Source organism: Homalodisca vitripennis, chromosome 5 (assembly GCF_021130785.1).
Source record: "Homalodisca vitripennis isolate AUS2020 chromosome 5, UT_GWSS_2.1, whole genome shotgun sequence".
NCBI classification, from domain to species: Eukaryota; Metazoa; Arthropoda; class Insecta; order Hemiptera; family Cicadellidae; genus Homalodisca; species Homalodisca vitripennis.
This window is the reverse complement of record NC_060211.1, coordinates 58,639,146-58,660,545: the sequence shown is the minus strand read 5'-3', so window position 1 is coordinate 58,660,545 and position 21,400 is coordinate 58,639,146. Positions and strand designations below refer to the sequence as shown.

Genomic DNA, 21,400 nt, shown 5'->3' with positions numbered 1-21,400 from the left:
AGTGAATATGTTGTATATATCAGTACTGCTCTAACTGTAGTGGCTCTATGTCTGATAATACGAGCCAACACACTCCACTGGCATAAATTTTGTTAGTGAATGTGTTTTATATATAATATGTATGTTAGTTTGGTTGTTTAAATGCATATGTGACAGGTACGGAAAAATTCAAAATAATTGAATTGTAAAAAGTAAGGGCACTGTGGTGTAATGGTAGCACATTCACCCGGCAAGTGAGAGATCCGGGTTGGACTCCAGGCGGAGCAAGTACTTTTTATGATTTCAATATTTATTGAAATTATATATATATATATATATATATATATATATATATATATATATATATGTGTGTGTGTTATAAGATGGTTGCATTGATCAGTGCACATTGGGAACACAATAATGGTTGATGGTCTAACCATTAGGACTGTGAGTATGCATGCAATAGTGCTTTGGTTCCATTTCACCCATTTTACTGTGTCTCTTACAACATTCCTTTGAACATTATATACACATTGGTGCTGACTACTCTGGGTGTATGTATATGTAAGTTGTGTTGCCATTTAGAACTTATAGGTCCAGTATAGGTGAATCATTTACAAAAGACACTGCGCGACTTTAGTTCACGCAGGATGGGATAAATACTCCTCCGCCGCCGTGATAACGCGCTCTCCCAGTATCTCCAACCACTGTTTGGCGCTCGTCCGCTTGCTCTATCCCCTGACCTGGCCACTGCCACTCACATCGAAACGCAAGCTCCCTGGATACGTCTATGGCTACATTAGTCTGTTTAATTAATATTTTACGCATGTATATAGACCTATATACAAAAATACAATATACTTATAGAATAGGAAAGTAGCTGCAGTGTAAACAAAATGGCTTGAGCGAGACACGATCCACATAGCTGATAAAACAGAGAAAGGAGATGCTTGTCCTACTCCCCACCAATGGGGGAGGGTCCCTCCTGCGCGTGGCTGTTCAGATATTTGCTTCTGCACAGGTTTCTTTGTGAGCGGTTTAACTATAGATTCCAATTCTTGAAATGTAGTGTTCTATTTTTGTAACATAGTTGCAAAATGTTTACAATTATTATTTTTGTATAGTTTTAATCACAATTGAAATTATACTAATGTTTGTTCGCTTGATCTAAATAACATCAGTTTATTGTATACTGTAAGTTTGATTTGTTGTGTTTTGTCTAGGATGCCAGGAAAGCAGCATGTGATACAAGCTTGGTCCAGGCCACTAGCAACATGGAGCCAATCGGAAGGATACAAATGCGGACGCGGAGGACACTTCGTGGCCACCTCGCAAAGATATATGCCATGCATTGGGGGTCTGATTCCAGGTATCTTGATCGGATTAATTTTCCAATACGTTTTGTATCATATTTAGGACCTGTATCTCTGTCAGAAAGAATTTCAAATAATTTCAAATGATCATTAATTAGGTTGAAACATTCATAGGAATTTGCAAATTATGTATAAAATTAATATTGTAATGTTATTAATTCTTTTAAAACAAATAAAATAGAAAACCAGCCAAGAAGTTTTTTTCTATCTCATATAGTTTGTTTGTGAATTTCTCTAGGCACTTAATATAAAGGAAATCTCACTTAAGCTGTACCTAAACAGATTGTACCTGTAATCTTCAAGAAATAAGTTACGGGTTTCTATCCCATAACTGTAAAAAAGTTAAAAATCTTTAACTACATTAAAATTGAAGAACGAGGTAAACAGTTTCCATTCAATAATTATGTACTAATTTTTATAAATTTTATATTAATATTTAGTTCTGAGACGTTTTACTTCATTGACCAATTTTAAAAGTGACTGTAATAATGAAGTCAAAATGAAGGCCATTAGTATGTATTTGTTAGTACATTACAAGGAAAATTATGATCATTTTTATTTTTAATGCAGTAGGATTGGTAATCACTGTTTAATGCATCAGATGTTTTAATGTATTATTTTATGTGCTAATGCCTTCGGATAAAAATACAGGTAACAGATCAGAACATATTACTCTATTTATAATTCCACAGATACACATTTTATAGCAATATAATTGTGTTATTAAGGGTAGTTATAAATTATAGTTAGTGTTAAACTATTATATAAAAATAATTTATATACACTCAAAATAATCTATATTTCAATAATACTGTTGTAAATACTCATGTAAATATAATATTGTTCTAGTGAAGAATGCCAAAAGTTAATTTTTCCTTTTCAATATTGTTCCAGGAATCTAGTGTCTGCTTCGCAAGATGGTAAACTCATAGTCTGGGATAGCTACACAACAAACAAAGTACATGCGATTCCTTTACGTTCAAGTTGGGTGATGACTTGTGCCTATGCGCCATCTGGAAGCTATGTAGCTTGCGGTGGACTAGACAACATATGTTCTATATACAGGTATTCATCTTCAATTCCAAAGCTGTGTATAATTTCCATAACACTTTTTATAAAATATTTAAAGATTTATACTTGTAAAATTATCCAATATTGGAAAAGAGTTGTCCTGATTTTCATTATTTAGAGAGTTTCATCTCTATCACATGGTACTTCTTATAATTTGGAATATATGTAAGTTTATATCTTAAAAAAAGACTCAATATAAGATGGAAAATTTTTTCCTTTTTTATTCACCTTCTAGTTTTACTTTTTGTGGCTGCCTAACATTCACTTGTCTTTCTTAAATTGGTCTTATAAACTCTATCACTCTAACGAAATAACAAAATGGTTAATATGATTTTTTGTGTGATTAAGATGGAAAAACTAGACATCATGTTTTGTGCTATACAAATCAACAAATTAAATATAACCCTTCTTGGGTGTATTATCACAACATACTTTTGGATCTACTGGGTTGAATAGATTGAAGTAATAGCTATTAAAATACATTTTTGTTTATTTTTAATTCATAGATATAAATTTAATATATAATGTGTCTAAAATTATGTATCTAAAAGTTAAGTTACTAGGATAGAATATAATAATATCTTTATTTGTATTTTCTTTAATAAAAACAATGGTGTTATATTATATTCATAATTATTTATATTCTTAGTTCATTGAAATATTACTTTATTAACTTTTTGTCAAGGATAAGAAATTTAAAAAAGTACATTTTAACAATATGAAAATGTTTTAGTTGCTTGTTAAACTTTAGAATAGATCAATGATGGTTGCTTCAGCTAACCATTCATTAAGAGGTCATTGGTTGAAGGCCATTTTGATTAGAAGAGACAGATATCAGTTTGTTACAAGTTTTTGTTAAGACTATTGAAGGAATCTCTCTTTATTGTGAAATATATGCTATTGCATTCTAAATAGTTATCATCATGGTCTAAGAGATAAAATGAGGCTATTGTTACAATTCAAATAAAAGATAATAGAGTAGTGAATATAGGCGGATTTCAACTGTAAGCTGAAGTTTACTTTTTTCTTCTTTTTTTTAAAGTAAGTGTCATTCATAATTTTGAATTATGCAAATATAGTTTTTGACTAAAAACAGAATTTGATTAAAATCATGTTAGGTTTTTTGATTGAGTAATCCATTATTTCTAGCAATCTGAAAGCTTGATGTTGATGTTGGAAAGCATAATTCTAGCTTTGTTCTTGGTAATCTGAAACTGCAAGTTCTTGTCTGTATCATTTGGGCCTTGGAGGCTGTATCATGCACACCTATCTTTTATCTGATCGTGCCAGTGAAAAATATACCATTATCAAACAAAATTTTACTAGGGGAAGACATGAGAAGAAGTCATCACTAAGTACATGAAATAATTACTCATCTTTTAGAAGTAAAGTTAAAATATTAAAACTCAACTCAAATGTGGTTCATCTTTGTTACTCATTACAATCTGATTTTCCTTGACAGCAAACAAAAGCAAAGCAGTAATTGGTTTCTCAGCAAACTTGAAATTTCTTCGGAGAAAACTAATAGAAATTGTCATGGGTTTATTTTCACTAATTTCATTTTTTTTTTAATCATCATCATAATCATATGAACTTCATATCATTACCATATTGTAAGTTCTGACACCTGTTCTTTTTTTTTTTAAAGAAAATAATAAATATTCCTGATTTCAGGATGTTAATAAATTAAATATATTATTAAAAAAATCTATTTTATTGGTATTTAAATGTCAACTTGCTCTAACAGTCTGGCGGATTGGATGTTGGTATCCAAAGGGTTAAATGATTGCAACCAGCCAACCTACCACCACCTGTGGATGTATAAAAGAAAGCTATCATAGATTGGTAGAAAAAGTCACTGAAGACAACATTGTTGCTACGTCTTGTCCGTTTAAAACTCTAATTTGAAAATTAAATTACTACTTAAAATGTTACATGTTAATAATATGATAACTTTAAAATGAAGTATAATTGCTGGGTATAATTGCATTTTTTATTTTAACAGTTATAAATAAACATAATTGTGATTTGATTTGGAAACAATAAAAAATTTAACATAAAATTATACTCTTATTATTGGTCCTCATTTACACATTTTCACATAGTATGAAGTATTATTATTATTTGACACGTATTTTTATATTTCTCATTATTTTATGTATTTATGAAAGCATTTAATAAATAAAACATATTAATTTAAGCAGAAAAATAATAAATCCTGTTACCGTGTTGGTTAAACACATAAATAGTTTTGATTTATTGAATTAACAAGTTCTATTGCCTTAAACGTTAATCTTAATAATAAATAATATGACAAAATTTGTGTAAGTTTTAAACAATATTTGTTAATTTATATATTTTTGTTTCAGCTTGAAAACGAGAGAAGGTAATGTTCGAGTTAGCCGCGAACTGCCTGGTCACACAGGATATTTGTCATGTTGTCGATTTCTTGACGATAACCAAATAGTCACAAGTTCTGGAGACATGTCATGGTGAGTTGAATTTTTGTCCTAATACCTGATAGTAAGCAGAAAATGTGCAATGATATTTCAAATCAAGATATCTATTTAAAATTTATCAAATGGGCAAGATGAAATTTTAAAATTAAATTAAACTTTGATTTTGTATTATGCAGTTTACAATTTTATTTCACAAATAAACATACATAGTAATACTTCATTTTTAAACATTGCAAAATAAATAAAATAATTAACACGTTTAAAGTTTTTCTTTAGTATTGTAGTGAAATTTTAAAAACTTATCCTTTTTCATAAACCTGGTTTTTTTATGACTGCTAAAAACATATGGGGGTGCAAATTACAGTCATTATCAGTGGTATGAGTATGTGAGGAAAACAAGTTTGAGGACTGTTACCCAGCAGGGATCACTTCTCCCTGGTTTTTGGACACGGCAAAAACTGACGTGTCACTTAAATTTGGGCAACCTTATGGAGGTTCAGGAGCGGCAAATGTCGAGTTTCTGGTGTGCAAGGGTAATTCAATAGGTCTAGTCTACTGTGGGATGTGACTGTTGGAGTGGGTGGGGGTTATTCTCTAAGTGTCAAAGGTTCTTGCTAGTCTCACTGTAAGTGTGTGCCACCTCCTGCCTGCTTTGACTTGAAAGGCTGGTTCAGAGCTGGCTTCCCCTTTCTTTCGAGGGGACATGACTTAAGATTAGTGCCCTAAATGGTCACTACCTTCCTCATGGATCTTGATAGGAGGCGGCCCCTACCCACAACCTTATCCATCCAGAATACCCTGTTACTCCGGAAGCAGCGCAAAGGTTCTTATTTTGGACTAGGTGCAATTTATAAGCTTCTTGTCCTAAGACAAAAAAAAAAATGTGGACTGATGTTTGACGAAGGAGGAGGGGGTACAGGCACTAATCTGCAGCACACAGCCAACACAAACACTTCTAACATCACTGTATTTGTGGGCAGTTACTGTTGTCATCAGCCTGGTATTGAAGGAATCATCTCTGTATATCCCTTCTCTGTGGTGTGACCTTGTAATACTGTATTTATTGTCTGAATTATTTTATTTGAAAGAAACACACAATTTTCCAAAAATTTTAAATTTAACCCTTTGAGTGCCAAGTATTTATTGACTGGGTATACTGAAAAGTGCCAGGTATTTTTCTAGTGGGTGTACCTAAAAGTGCCAGCCCTTTTGAAGGCATTTTGCAAGGTTTTAGTAAAAATTCACAGTTTGATTATTTAATAAGCTATCAACATGATTCTTTTTTTATTTTTATCTGAAAACTCTGTTTAATTAACATAAAATAACAAAGTTACCATAACACTAAATTTAGGAATACCAAAAATGGACTTACCTAAAAAAAATTCAAAAAGTTTTTTAAATTTCATTTTTCAACCAAATTATTATGACCAAAAAAATTCATATCCTTTTCTTAGTCCCTATCACTGGAAATCGTATGCAATTGTCTGTAAATCTTGAAAAAATTATATTATTATCTTCAATAATGAGTAAGTTATACAACTTTTAAGAAACTATTGTCATATTGTTTCCGGTAGCTATGGCAACCAAAAATATTTATATGTGAGTTTCATAATTTAAAGTTTGATCGGAAGTGTACTATAACAATTTATTTTGAAAAGAACGATTCTTCACAAACATTTCAATGTGATATTATTTAAAAATATTAAAGGTTAAAATTTTTAGTGACTTTTTCCCGAACGTCCGGTAAAATCGGACGTCGGCACTTTTCGGCCAACTTTTGTCGTCCGGTAAAATTGGATGTTGGCACTCAAAGGGTTAATACACAAGGTCCATGGCAAGCTCCTTTAAACAGTGATGACCGTCACCATGGTGACATGCCTTCCCACAGTTACTCAACCTCATTCGCACAGTGCCCACCCTCACCATAGAGACCTTACACGCCTACCTCACTTCCACAGTTACTGAACTTCATTCGGACAGTGCCCACACTCACCATGGCGACCTCATACGTCTACCTCCCTTCCACAGTTACTCAACCTCATTCGCACAGTGCCCACCCTCACCATGGTGACCTCATACGTCTACCTCCCTTCCACAGTTATTCAACCTCATTCGCACAGTGCCCACCCTCACCATGGTGACCTCATATATCTACCTCCACAGAAATATGAAATTTTGCAACAATTCCCGAGGAACTTCTTATTAATTACAAATGATTGTGATATCTGGCATCAGAGTTCCGCCTCATTGGTGAAAGCTAGAAACTACTGATATTTCATAACATACTGAAATAAAAATAAGATTAAGTTTGGGGAATTAAGTTTGTGTTACTTCAGAAATGCACATTAAGATATGGCTATGATCTACATTTAATCGCCCTATCTCACTTTTCGTATGTTAAAACAAAACTAATTTGTACTATAATTTAAGGAATTGTTTAAATAAATTCTGTGGATATTTGTGTAGAAATTCATACTATCTCATTCGAAACTGTTTCGCTTTAAGAAAGTTTTGTTTACCCACTAATCCTTAACTGTGAGTTTAGAGAAAATTATTTAAACCTAAGAATCCAAAAAGTAATTTTTTGAGTAAGTTGGAATAAAAAAAAAACTTATGAGAATTGGAAGTTAAGTTTACACTTCCCTTGAGTTTTTTTATATTGTAAAATATATTCTTGACAGTCATTCTAAAAGTCAGTATGGGATTATCATGTGGAAAATTTAATTAACTTGAATTTCAGAATTTTCCATGCATTCAAACATAATTTAGTAAAGTTTATGTTAAGTTAAACATAAATGTATAAAAGTTTACTCTTAACACTATAAAATAATTGTTACAGTGCGTTGTGGGACATAGAAACAGGTCAACAGTGCACGTCGTTCATCGGGCACACCGGAGACGTCATGTCCTTGTCCCTCGCTCCCGACATGCGAACCTTTGTCTCTGGAGCTTGTGATGCTTCTGCCAAAGTGAGTAATAATTACAGCTGTTAACAAATTTTAAGCCCTTTTAGGTGTGTTTGTATTGTTATCACATGACTGGAGAGAGTGTGTAGTTTGCTGTGTCTCATGATGTGGCTGTACACAGTTGAATATAAAGATAAGATTGGTTGTTTTGTGAGTTTACTCTTGAGATTTGTCACTGTTAGTTCTTTAAACAGTCAAAAATAGCTATGTCTGCCTTTGATATCGAAGGTCATCTGTTCAGATTTGCAATGATAAAATTAGTATAATCAGAATCACTGCTATTTTTACTGTGGGAATACTATATAAATAGCCCCTGTAGCTTGACCGCGGCAATTGTTTAGTTGTTTTTATAACAATTTGTATGTTGGATGGTATCCGACATCGTCTAGGTATCTTAAGTGAACTATCTGCACATTCGAGATGTCATAACCATAGTATTAGTGTTTAAGAGTTAAAAACACCATTGAAAACACAATAACACCAAACACAAAAATATGCTGAAATAAATACAAGCGGAAAGGGTTAATTTTTTAACAAGATAGCAAATGTTGTAGACAGGCGCTCTTCTATTATTGAAATTTTAAATAGAACATTCCAATAACTCTTTTGTGTTTTTGTTTTTTTTTTTTTAATGCCTTTTTATAAAAGAAAATATTTTCAGAAGAAAAGATCTTATGAATACATACTAAGAACAATAGGTAGTATGTATTGTACATTAATAATAATTGTACTTAATTAGATAACAAATATTGATCAAATTAGACTGAGAACATGAGTAGAGAATGGGTACTGACCACTCAATAATCTGTAATCTGGCAACTGTGGGTGAGTTTAGTATCATGTTCACAACTTTTAGTCATTAGATTTTTTTGTTAATTATTTACAAAGAAACTTTTTTCAGTAAGAATTTTTTTTCTGGTTTCTTTATTTTTAAAATAAAATGTTGGTTGTTTGATCTTCCCATATTTTTTTAAATATTTAGGCATGTCTTAAAATATAAGATGCAGATATATTTTTTTCCTCTAGTGTTCTACTAAAAACAGCAATAATCTAAAAACTTGAACAGAGAACAATGCTTGTTGGATACATTTGATGTTTGATTTAATGGAATTACATTTTAAGTCATATAATTTTACAAGTTAATGTACTCTGAGTACTTGTCATTTGAGATAACATTGTTGTTATTTTTCAGTTATGGGACATTCGAGAAGGCTCGTGCAAACAAACTTTCCCTGGTCACGAATCAGACATTAACGCTGTAACAGTAAGTCTCTCCGAAATAGTTGTTTTATATTAAAGATTGTTTTTTAACCCTAGTATCTAGTTGCAGTCATCCCCTTCACGTACTGTAGGCTACATTCTCAGTGAAGGCAATAACAATCCAAGTGTGACATTGTATCATATCATACCATTTCATTTAAGTATAGTTTTTAATGTCAGTTGTTAGACTAATAATTCTATGTTAGTGATCAATCATTTGTATGTAAACGCTTTGGTATAAAGAGTAATTTGAAATGAAGTGACTGTATTTAGAAGAAATAAAATAGAGAGGTTAATATCTAAACTGTGCTACTCGCCATAAAGCTTGGGGAGGTACTCCTTTAACAACATGAAACGCTGGCAAGTAAAATTAAAGACCTGTATAAGATCAAATGAATTATTTAATTAGTTTTTTAACTAAAATACAAATTGCAGTTACAATTTTTCTGGTAGTAGTGTAAGCAATTAATAGAAATAAATTGTAAATATTTAATAATTTTGTTTTTTTCTAAAACTTAATTACAACCTTAACACTTAGACTCCCAAGCAGCACAGCTCTAGAAGTGAATTTGTTAATATTAAATTAATATTTTAGGTAATCGAATTACAAATTTCTCCTTCTCTTACATTTAGTCTTACATCAGTTAACGAACTTATAGATTTTGTTTCATAAGTGCAATAAGAAAATCCTCATTCTAAAGGCATAACCTTAAGAATTTGAAATTGTTTTTGTGTTTACTGATTAAATATCAACAAGAACTTATCTTAACATTTATTGACGTATTATAACATTAATCACGGTTTCATTTAACAATATTAAAACTTAGTATTTAATTTGAGAACTTTATTTTAGAAGCAAAGATTACCATACTTACTGGTGGGTTACAAGTGTCATGACAAAACACTGTAGTATTTACGTCTCTGTTTTGTTTTCTTTCTATTTATAATTATTTGCAGGACACCGATTGTAAACACGTTTTATATCCAACAGCTGATCAACTCACATTAGAGAAGTTAAAATTTATTCCATTGAATTTCTTATAGGATATTGGGAAGTTTAAAAAAAAGTAATTGTAAAATAAATTTGAGTATCTAAAACCTTTGTATACATATCAATTGTACGATTTTATTTTGAAATATTGACTGCCAATTTTGGTTCAGTATATTGGTAGGCTATTCAAAAAAATCACCTTCACATATTATACATATAAGTAGATGGTAATGTCACTCATGGGGCACTTTTGGGGACAACAATAAATTAATGTAAAATCTTTGCCTAAACACTATAGATGAATCTATGTAAATTAACAGAAAATTCACAATCTGCGCTACTCAGTTAAAGGCAAGGTTAAATTTGATTAAAAAATAACTGTAAAATTTGTAAAAAAAAATAATGTAAAATGTGTGAGAAAAAGATAAAATACTGTCTCGAGTGAAAAAAATTCTGTGGAGAATGAATAAACATTTTGTTTAAAAATGAATGTAAAATCTATAAAATTTATATTTACACATTTTTTATCTTTCATTGTTATTTGTCCAACAAAAATAAAATGTAAATGATCTTTATTATAAATTTTTGTAATCTTTTGTATTTAAAACCTTTTAAAGTCTATGAGGTAAATTCGCTTGAACATCTATCTGTAATTTTCAAACAAAATTTAGTTTTTTATTTTCCCTGAATTTAAAATTGTATACTTATTATTTTTTTCTAATTAATTTAATTTTTTATATTATTTAAATCATCCCCTTTGTTTAATTCTTCTAAGCCCATTTAATAACGAAACATTTTCTAAGTGACCTTTTAAGAAAATTAAAATAAGTTATTCAAAATTCACACATTTTAATTCTAGAATGAATGTAATTAACTTTTTACAGATTTTACATTTACTATTATTTTGTATTTATTTTTCCGTTTTTAACAGATTTACATTCATTTTTTTTATTAAATTTAACAATACATTTTTAGCTTTTTCCAGTAACACAGTTTGTAGGAATTCCGATTCATTTGCATAGATTCATTTATGGTGATTAAGCAGAGGTTTTACATTGATTTGTCCCCAAAAGCGCGCCAGGAGTGACATATTATTATTTACCACACTTGAGCAGTTATAAAGTTACGCTATTTGAGAATGGAGACCTACCGAGCGTCACAGCAGTCATGTTTAGCTTGTACAGGATAAATACCGGGAATTACAGAATAAAGGATTCTGATCGAACTGTTAAACATATTTTGAAGTATACAAAATTAGTTTTTATGTAATTAAGGCACAATATGAAATTCAAACTCAGATACTTGGTTGCTTTGAAATTTTTCTAAATGTACATTTTTTTAAAGACTAACACTGTCATAGATAAGGCATAGAATTAAAACTGATATGTTTACAGATAAACTTTAGTTAATATAATTTTCAGTTCTTCCCCAATGGATTTGCATTTGCGACGGGGTCAGATGATGCGACGTGTCGCCTGTTTGATATCCGATCTGATCAGGAACTAGCTATGTACTCTCATGATAACATCATCTGCGGTATCACATCAGTCGCTTTCTCAAAATCAGGGCGACTGCTTCTTGCTGGCTATGATGACTTCAACTGCAATGTCTGGGATTCAATGAAGACAGAGCGTGCAGGTACAGTTTGCTTAATAGTTAGTGTTGTTCAACACTTTGTCAGCATGTAATAATCCTGTAATACAGCATTCATGTTAGTTGTGACCAGCATTACCACACATCAAGTAAATTAATATCTCAGCAAACACACACTGATATTTTGAACTATCAATTTGAATAGCTGTTCTTGTGAATCAATAAATCATATCTTATTGTACATAACGCATATACAATGTACAAAATACAAATGCAAGTGCATTGTCAACTAGATGAAAATGCATCATTACACAAAGATTGTTTAAACATCCATAACATTGATGTACATACCATAATTTTAATTAGAAGTCCAATCATCAGTCCAATAGTATAATATGCTCCAAGAGAATGTTTTTTTATTTATGTAGAAGTTCTCTCTGGATAAGCATATCATATTTTTGGAAATTTTATCTTAAATAATTTCACTACCATGTAATGAGAGGTGTGTTTATATGTCTTCAATCTGTGTTTAGGAATTACTGATAAATTATGGGTGTGAGTAAAATTATTATTGTCAAAAATCTCTCTCCAATACATGACATTATATATAGGTAATCATGTAACAGTTAAAATATTAAAATTTCTAGAGAATAGAAGACATTCTCTTTTATGTTTAATTGCAAGAACTCTAAAAATACTTTTTTAAGCCAAGAAAACTTGTTCCGTCTATTTTTTTTCACATAGAACAGTTCTGTACCTAAGTATTGATTCAATGTAGCCTATGCATGATATAAAATATTGTAAGTTTCAAATAATTTAGATTCTTTAATAATACTCATAGCATATCTAAAGCTTAATTAACTCTGCTTTTTACATGACACTCCCATTTTAGGAACTCATTGAAGTGAATTTTTAAAGAATGTATGGGAATCTACCACATTAAGGTTTTTAGTTGTCTATATCATTTATGAGGTTATCGGTACTGTTTAACAGCAATCCATTATTTGTCAACCATTCTGTAAGTCGAGTAAGGGAATTTGGAGTAAATGAGCTAAATCGATCAAACAGTTATTTGTTACTAGAACTGTTATATTGTCAGAACATACAAGCTTGTTTGAGAGTTCATTTATACTTACATCAATCAAGCATTTATTTATTCAATATTATGTAGGTTACATACAATATGAATGGTGTCAGGATTTATTAAATATGAAAAAATGTAGTATTCTAACTAAGAAACATATTTAAAACATTTTTTAGTGACTATTTGAAACATATGACAAAATGATCTGCAATTTTCATCCTGCAGATTATGTTACAAAACATTCATCAAATGAGTATAATGGTATATCCATTAGGTCCTCTTTTAAATTTGTTTTAAATTTCTTAAAATTTATATAATTTTGTATATTATTACTAGTGATCTGTTGAAAGAATTTAATTACTCCATATTATGGAGTTTTTTTTAAACAGTTCCAACCTATGATAGTAGAGAAATCATGTTTATCCCGGCTTCTGGTATTATATTGATGAGTTAAACCAAGAGTAGGTAGTTGTTTGATAATCTTTTTACAAGTACTGTTTCATACTCGTACAGACTAAAAACAGATAAAATCCCTAATTCTGTAGAATGGTCCTTTGCAGAATCTAACTAATGTAAATTAAGGATAATTCTGACAGCCCTTTTAAAAATTACCAGTATTTTATTTAAATTACTGTGTGATGTTGTGCCCAAGACAATAAGTCCAAAAGTTATATGTGAGTGTAACAAAAATTATATTATAAGGTTTTTGACTACATATTTTTGACATCTGTCTCGTTGCATACAGTCTAGATTTTATTTTTTTTACAAATGTCTGTGTTATGAGGATTATTTTGAGAACTATCAATATTAACTCCAAAGAATTTTTGTGATCTGTTCTTCTTCTAATATGTGATTTATTAATTGCAATATTTAAGATGCTTTTTTGATTACTGTGCATAGTTGAAAAGTGAATGTAATTGGTTTTATTAAAACTAATTAATAGAATGATTGACATTCAGGTACTGATGTATTTCCGATAAACATGTAAATTATGATATTCAGAGTTTTCTTAAATCGTTACTGGATAATTGAACACTTATATCATCAGTATAGACATTGATTTAAGCTGACTGGTGTATAACCTTGGCAACCAATTCAATAAACATTAAAGAACAATGGCCACAATATGGATCCCTGTGGAATGCTATTTTATTTTTCTCTGAGTAGTCTGAAAAGTTACTTTTTTAATATTTATTAAAATAATCAATTCCTACAAACTGTTTTCTGTCAGCTAGGTATGAGTGAAACGAAGATAAGCACCATCTAGACCAAAATTAGCCAGTACTTGTAGTAAGATACACTATCAAAAGCCTTAGACATGTCCATAAAGATTCCAACAGTTGCCTAACGTCCCGTTCCATGGAATTTATAATTGATTCAATATAATCTACTGCAGCTGTAACCACAGATCTGTTTGCACGAAAGCGTGCTGTTCTGTAGCAAGAAGTTTATTGGTTTCAAAATATTTGTGTAATTGAATGGATATTATTTTCTCAAATATTTTAAAACTAATGATGATAATGAAATTGGATGCTAGTTTTTCAAATATTTTGTACCTCCACTCTTTAAAGATAGGTTTAATCTTAGCATCATTAATAAATACAAGAAACTAAATAGGATCAATGAATGGCCGTTTTGGAACTTCGTATTTCATTACCAACCAATCTGATTAATATTTAGCATTGTTTTTAATTAGAATAATTCTATATTTACAGTACAATGAATAGTAATGAAACTCTCAAGTCAGAAGTTTTATTTTGAAGTCTTACTGACAGGAGTTCTTGAAGTTCTTGACTTAGGAACCTATGACAAAACAGTAAAAAGCCTTGGATAGGCTCCAAACTCCAGACTCCAACTGCATTTTGTGATATATTCAAGGCATCAGTAATTTTAGTTATAAAATTGACCAAAGCCTTACCAGAATCCATAGATTTTCTAAAACCATGCTGTGAGGAACACAGCATTTCATTAATTTTAAGGTAATAAACTAAATCTTATTGAATAAACTATGAATGTCTTTCAAATATTTTAGAGAAATTACAAAAGTGGGATTGTAGTTAGTTAACCCTGTTCCATGCCCGAGATATGTCTGATTTCTGAATATTTCAATTGTCAGGAACATCCTACATTATTGGTTAATTCCACAGAAAATTGTATTAATATTTTTGGAATTTCATCCTAACCAACAGAATTTGTAATTAATTGATTATTATCACTAATATTTCATTTATGCAATTTATTATACATTAAAAAATCTATTATGATTGCTGTCTAATGACCCATCCATTTCGTAGTTTTGTAAAATATTACTAAATAGTGCCATGGATATAGATTTATTTTTAGTATATATTGGATTTATGTAAATCATTGGTAAAATTAATGGAAGAAAGCAGTGACAAAATAAGAATATTATGATCAGATATAACTTCTACAAATGTTAACAAGATCTGCTGGTCGTACAAATATATTAGTTAAGAATATTATCAATACAACTGACTGATATTTTTGTCAATATTGTAGAATTAATCAAAGAAAATCTGATAATATTTCTTTGTAATCTCTAAGAAAAGTGAAACAATAAATACTTAACAGTTTTTAAAAGTTTTTTTCATATGTTATAGCCTGGAATTTTATATATTAAAAGAATAATAACTAACTTAAGGGACTAAATTTCCACATAAGAATCTTCAAAAGAAAACTTCTTGTTGAAACAAGGCCATTTCTTACAAAGAGCTCAATAGAATGATAAATTAAAACACAAGATCCTCCTGATTGTAGGCTAAACTAACAGTTGGAAATTGTTCAACTTATGTAGAAAATATTTATTTTCCTCCTTGATACAATATTTATTTCATAAAATTATTTTAATATTATGTTTGTCATTTAAAAAATATTGAATTCATTAGTTTTTGTATAAAAATTTATTTACAAAAATGTTTAGAAACTAAACCTAGTTTCAGTGGGGCACTGAGATTTTACACTAGGCCTAATTAGATACACTACCGCTGTCATGCCCTACTGTTTCGTTACACTGAAAGCTGTTCTTTTACCTTGTAACTTTAATCTAACTTTAATCGTACCTATTTGAATTTACAACCTTATATGCTGATACAGAAATCTTCAAAATTCTTGAACATAAACTCGATTTACTTGAAGAGCTATCAGTTATAAAAATCTCCTGTTATAAAGAACAGAAATTCTTGCTTAACCACAAGCAATGATGTGTATTAACTTTAAAGTAGAAAATGCGGAAAACATATACCTTTAATTTGTTTATTTTTGTAATTTAATGTAGCTTTGTAATAAATTATATATTTATATTGTAAGATTTGTGTTTGAAAAGAACGGCTACATTATTCTTGTTGCTGCTTTTTTTCAACATTTTAAATAGTTAACCCTTTTCATCCTGCAATGCATGTTCTGTTTCAGGCATTCTTGCGGGTCACGACAATCGAGTGAGCTGTCTAGGAGTCACAGAAGATGGAATGGCTGTAGCAACGGGATCCTGGGATAGTTTCCTACGAATCTGGAACTAAATATCATTATTTTAAAAAAATCTACAGAAAACGTTTCCTACAGAAGGCAGAATTGGAGCATCATGAATTAACATTATATGAAACACAGTTTTCACTACAGTAGAACCCGCTTCCGTGACCCCGTCTTCCAGTTTTTGAGGGATTTAATACGAGAAATTGTGTACAAGTTCTGCATCTGCAGAGAGTGGGGTCACACATGATCATTTCTTACTTCAGTATATATACAATATACTCAACCCCAATACGTTGCTTGCTATACCCTGGGGTTCTACTGTAATATTATTGTTATTATTATCGTAATATATTTTTAAAAATTACTTATTATCTCCTACGTATGTAATTTGTTTGTTAAGATTTTGACGGTGGTATTTATTATTTTATTTATGTTAAAACAGTGTTACATTTCAACAATAATAGCGCAACGCACATTTTACACTCAAGAATATTTTGTTAGCCTCCAGTGATTATTTAAGCACACGGTACTCTCTTAGTAGATTGTCGCGCGACCTTACTCCCATTTTCTTTACAAAACAAATTTTAGCTTTAACTTTTCTGGCATCGTACAAATCTTGTATCCGCACAATTATATCACATTTTATTTTAACATATGATTTTAAACTTGGACTTGTTTACAATATTATTGACCACCGAGTTTACTTTCTGCATTTATGATGTTTTATATTCCGTTGGAGGGGATGTTTCTAGTCATACCTCGAGTAACATACCTATTTGTACAGGGACCAGATACAAAGGGGCAACAATTATTATCTCTAATTTCTATGATAAAACTTGTCTGTTAGCACGGGACGTGATACCGTACCTACTGAGTGCTTTATCTTATATAAGTAGAAATCATGAATGAGTAATTACTGCCATTTGCTTATAAACATGTTGTGGGTGAGACTTATAGGATAAATATGTGTACTATTACAAATTTCATCGCACTAGATTTTGAGAAGAAAATAATACATATACTATAATTATTATTGAAGTGATCGTTTAGATATCCCCCCTCCCCAGGTATCGACCTGGCGTAGAAACCCTTTTTGTATATCTATGGAATATTTACTAACAACAAGACGTGTGGCTTTCAAATATTTTACTTTTTTAATGGACATTCACTTATTTATTCCTGTGATGTGATTTGGCCAGAGCAGTTTCTTTAGCTTTGTGATTGCGCATTAGTCTAGATCTGGGGTTTGTAAAAACAGTGTGAATGTGGAGGGTGAGGCACATACGATTGTGCGTCGTTTTGCGACATTTCAACTAACTGTATTACCGTAATTTTCTTTGTAAGAATGAGTTTTAGGTTTAGAGTTTAATGTGTGTACCGTACCATTAATATTATTGTCTGGGAGTACGAATGATTTACTAGGTTAAATTTCAGTGACACAATTGTATCATGGACATTTCCCATTCCCCCTTAGTTCGTGTGGATGTAAAAAATTTTTTCAAATCTTTGGGCTCCTTTAAAAAGGGCTACCGCAGGCAGAAATGCTCACGGTGTTTAGGTGTAAAAAAATCAGATACGTCAAGTTTGGCAGGATAATCCGAATTTGACGTATGGGCTCAGGGTCTTTTTACACGTAAACCTTCAAAATTCAAAGCCCACCTCTTGTAAGCGAATGGCATATCACAGAATAAAAAGGCTTGGAAGTAGGTGTATCGACATGAGCGCTGTTTGCTGCCCAAAGCTTTGAAACATTCCCAGGTGGGCCAGAGTGTTATCCCTTTGCCCCATTGTGAGGACATTTGTATCATTGTACAATATAATAAGGCTCAGCAAATTGTCCACAGATTTGCTGAGTCTTCGGCTGTTTCTATCTATTGCAAAACATGAAGTTTGTATATGAGTGTTCTCTTCTTTTTGTCATTTAATACATTGTGGGCTGCTTAAAAAGTGATTTTGTTCCTGTGGCAAATAAAGGACGCTTGAGTTTCTGTCGACTGCCCGTTTTATTTGCTTGAACCGAACCAGGAAGTGATGTGCACCGAGAACATCGCTCTACCATCACACCCGTGGACAATCGGGGTTACCACGTCTATAGTTGGATATATTCCGTGGTAACTTCTTGTCTTTGTGTAGTTTTGTGTTATATTTTTGTATATTGATTGATAAAAATAAAAAAAAGAACAAACAACATTCGATTACAAAATTATGCAAGATGCTGTTTAGCTTATGAATGACTGTTTTATTGTGATTCGTCTTGTAAAGTAAACTATAAAAAATCTCACTTGTCCAATAAAGCTACTTGTCTTTACAACAGTGTTTCATTTTCTTCCTTGTATATATCTTTAATTTTATAGTATTTAATACGTTTTGACTTGGACAATACGTTTGTATTATTTTGTGTGTTAATTTTCAATAAATGAATTTAGACATCTGAAACCTCTTAATGTTATACAGACAATTTGAAAAGCAACAGAGTTTAGCATATAGTTTCAAAACACATCCAAATTCCAAATCTTAACAAATTTTTGTTGAAGGCAATCTTTCATTAAAACATTAGATCGAAGTTCATTCTGATGTTAATACACGAAATTGATTTGGGTAGGCATCCAGTGAAATAACTAGATTCAGGTGAGGCAAATACTGTTGTAGATATTGTAAATTGACCTTGTATTCGGACTTTTGTTATTTAAATTTTAAAAAACTATAGAAATATAAATACATTTTGTGCCAATGTACTTATTCTTATTTTTCACTTTCTATATCTGAAGTTGATTACAATAAGTTGATTAGCATTGGCAGTATATTGCTGCCAATTTTGTTGTTATTGGTAGTAAGTGATCAGTGTCTCATCCCAGGGCTTGTTAATGTGAGGTGATATATGAAGTAATGTGATAAATAGTGCCGTCCGGGATAGAGCTTCAAATTATGTGTCCACATAATAAAAATAATAAAAAATAAACATATAGCCCAATTAGTGGTGAAAATTTATATAAAGTTGAGTTATGTACATTCAATAGATTTTGTAAAGGTGTCTGAACAAATTATTTGTATTACGGTTTATATATCTTTAGTATTTCTTTGGTACAATTATGTTCTCAATAGAAATACCATTTGATTTTTTCTTATAATCAAAACGGTTAATTCTTAAAAAACACTTGTCATTAAATTTATGTATTTTGTAGTTTCTGCTCTTTCAGACAAATTGGAAATAACTATAGATATGTAAGTAGATTATAATATGGTGCTTCTGGAATACTTTTAGAGGCACTCAAAAGTTAATGTATAATCTCTGTTCAGTATCAATAAATAAATCTGTGGAAACAGAAAATGTTATACTCTTTATTGCTCAAACTGTACATATGGGGTAGCCACCCAAACAGAAATTAGACGGGAGTCTCTCTGCAGACCGGGAAAATGTCAAAAACGTATCTGTCTGTTATGAAATCAAGAAATAATTCAATAATACTTTGAATCAGGAGTTGATTTAAATCCAAAACATTGGTATTTTATGTTATGTGATCCGTAAAACTGTGAATGAAGATCGACGACATGTGGGTGATGATGTCATCGAATTGTTCAGTGTCAGTGTGTGATCATCGATGTGTTCATGAGCCCCACCTGACGCCGGTCAATCCAAAAGGCTTTTCACCAGAGAAGTGGAGTTGATCTAGGTTAGTTCTACCCCTATGTCACGTAAGCTCCCATACACACAATGATCCATTAGACAATTAAATTCGGATGATCGATCATCTCAGTTTTGCCTGGGAAAGGTTCAGAAAGAGAGAGAATTGCACCACCATGGCCTGATTGGTCGTAAGATTATATACATTAAAACTAAGAAGGTGAGGTTATGATTTAATATCACAGTCATTTCCAAACTTCATCTGAACTAATATTGTCACCAGTCAGCAGACGAACGGCCGGTTGAATTCTCCTCACACATAAGATTTTTTCTTCAGCTGCATTGCTTGGCGACAGCTATTGGAAATCCCACCAGTTTCCAATCAACTAATCATCTGAACAACTTCCCCGCAGATTTAACAATCGGTCTGACAGTTCTTACTGTTCAAACCAAATGTTACGTGAGGAGCCATACATTGTGTTGTTTCATAGTCCATAACTACAATATAATGAACACAGTAACTTGAACTACAGCCTGTCATGTATTTTTTTTTTTTTTTTGTAGTTTTGTTTCCATGATGGTGTGATTCCTTTTCTTGTGTTATCAAGCACAATATATTTTTGCCAGTAACTGTCGAGGTTACTGTTCGGTACCGGTGTGTACTTATTGTACAGAGAGCGAATCAACGGATCCAAATTGTCTATTTGCGGATAACAGTAAATCATTAGTATTCAAATTACTCATTGAAAACGCGTGTTAATGTTGTAATATATCTATAAAAACACTTAGATATATAAACAAATTAACAAATTTCCGTAGTTTAACATGCAATATTTTTGTTACAATTCATATTTTCTATATTTATTGTGAGTCTGCTGTATCTATTAGCAGTAGCTGCTTTTCCCAAAAAAGATAAAGTTAAAAGTAGAGTTCAGAAGAAAGTTATTTGGTTATACCGAACTGATCATGTGTACTAGCGAAATTGGGATCTCATACCGAAAGTTTGTGCACCGCATAGCACTGAACCGTAATACTAGATTTTCTGTCCCACGTTAGCACTGGTTAGTAATTCTTTGTTCTCTTTATTTTTTCGAATTGGATAAATGCATTTTCCAAACATCACAGAAAGGAAAATTATTAGTATACACAAAGTTATGTCAAAAAATTGAAAACAGATATAAATAAAGGAGCTTAAAATGGGTGGTAGCAATAAATCGCCTCTGAATTTGTCGCATATACCACCAATGACAAAATTTACTAGGTCACCGCAACTTCATGGCATTTCCTGCAAATACAGCTGGTGACGAGAAACCGTCACCGGTACACTCATGTAAGTGTTAATTGTACAGCATTATAGTTATTTATATTTGGTTTGAAAATGGACTAGAGAATCGGACATTTTTGACTGGGAAAAAGGGTAATTTAAAAAGAGGTTTATATATTTTTACAAAAGATTATTGCAATGTCTTAAAACAGCATCATGAACATTATTTGAAAAAAATAAATATAATAT

The 21,400-nt window shown here is 31.1% G+C and overlaps 1 protein-coding gene across 3 annotated transcripts in view; it reads left to right on the top strand.

The window, feature by feature from the left end:
• LOC124362269 (guanine nucleotide-binding protein G(I)/G(S)/G(T) subunit beta-1) overlaps positions 1-18,573 on the top strand; it is a 67,994-nt gene extending 49,421 nt beyond the window's left edge. For 2 of the 3 annotated variants that reach the window (XM_046816622.1, XM_046816623.1), the window contains exons 3-9: positions 1,203-1,348; positions 2,241-2,417; positions 4,793-4,915; positions 7,722-7,851; positions 9,041-9,112; positions 11,521-11,737; positions 16,206-18,573. In XM_046816622.1, coding sequence (XP_046672578.1) covers positions 1,203-1,348; positions 2,241-2,417; positions 4,793-4,915; positions 7,722-7,851; positions 9,041-9,112; positions 11,521-11,737; positions 16,206-16,312 — 972 coding nt within the window. In that variant the 3' untranslated portion in view covers positions 16,313-18,573. The remainder of the gene's footprint in view (positions 1-1,202; positions 1,349-2,240; positions 2,418-4,792; positions 4,916-7,721; positions 7,852-9,040; positions 9,113-11,520; positions 11,738-16,205) is intronic. The other variant, XM_046816624.1, reaches the window with a different exon arrangement.
• Positions 18,574-21,400: the final 2,827 nt, after the last annotated feature.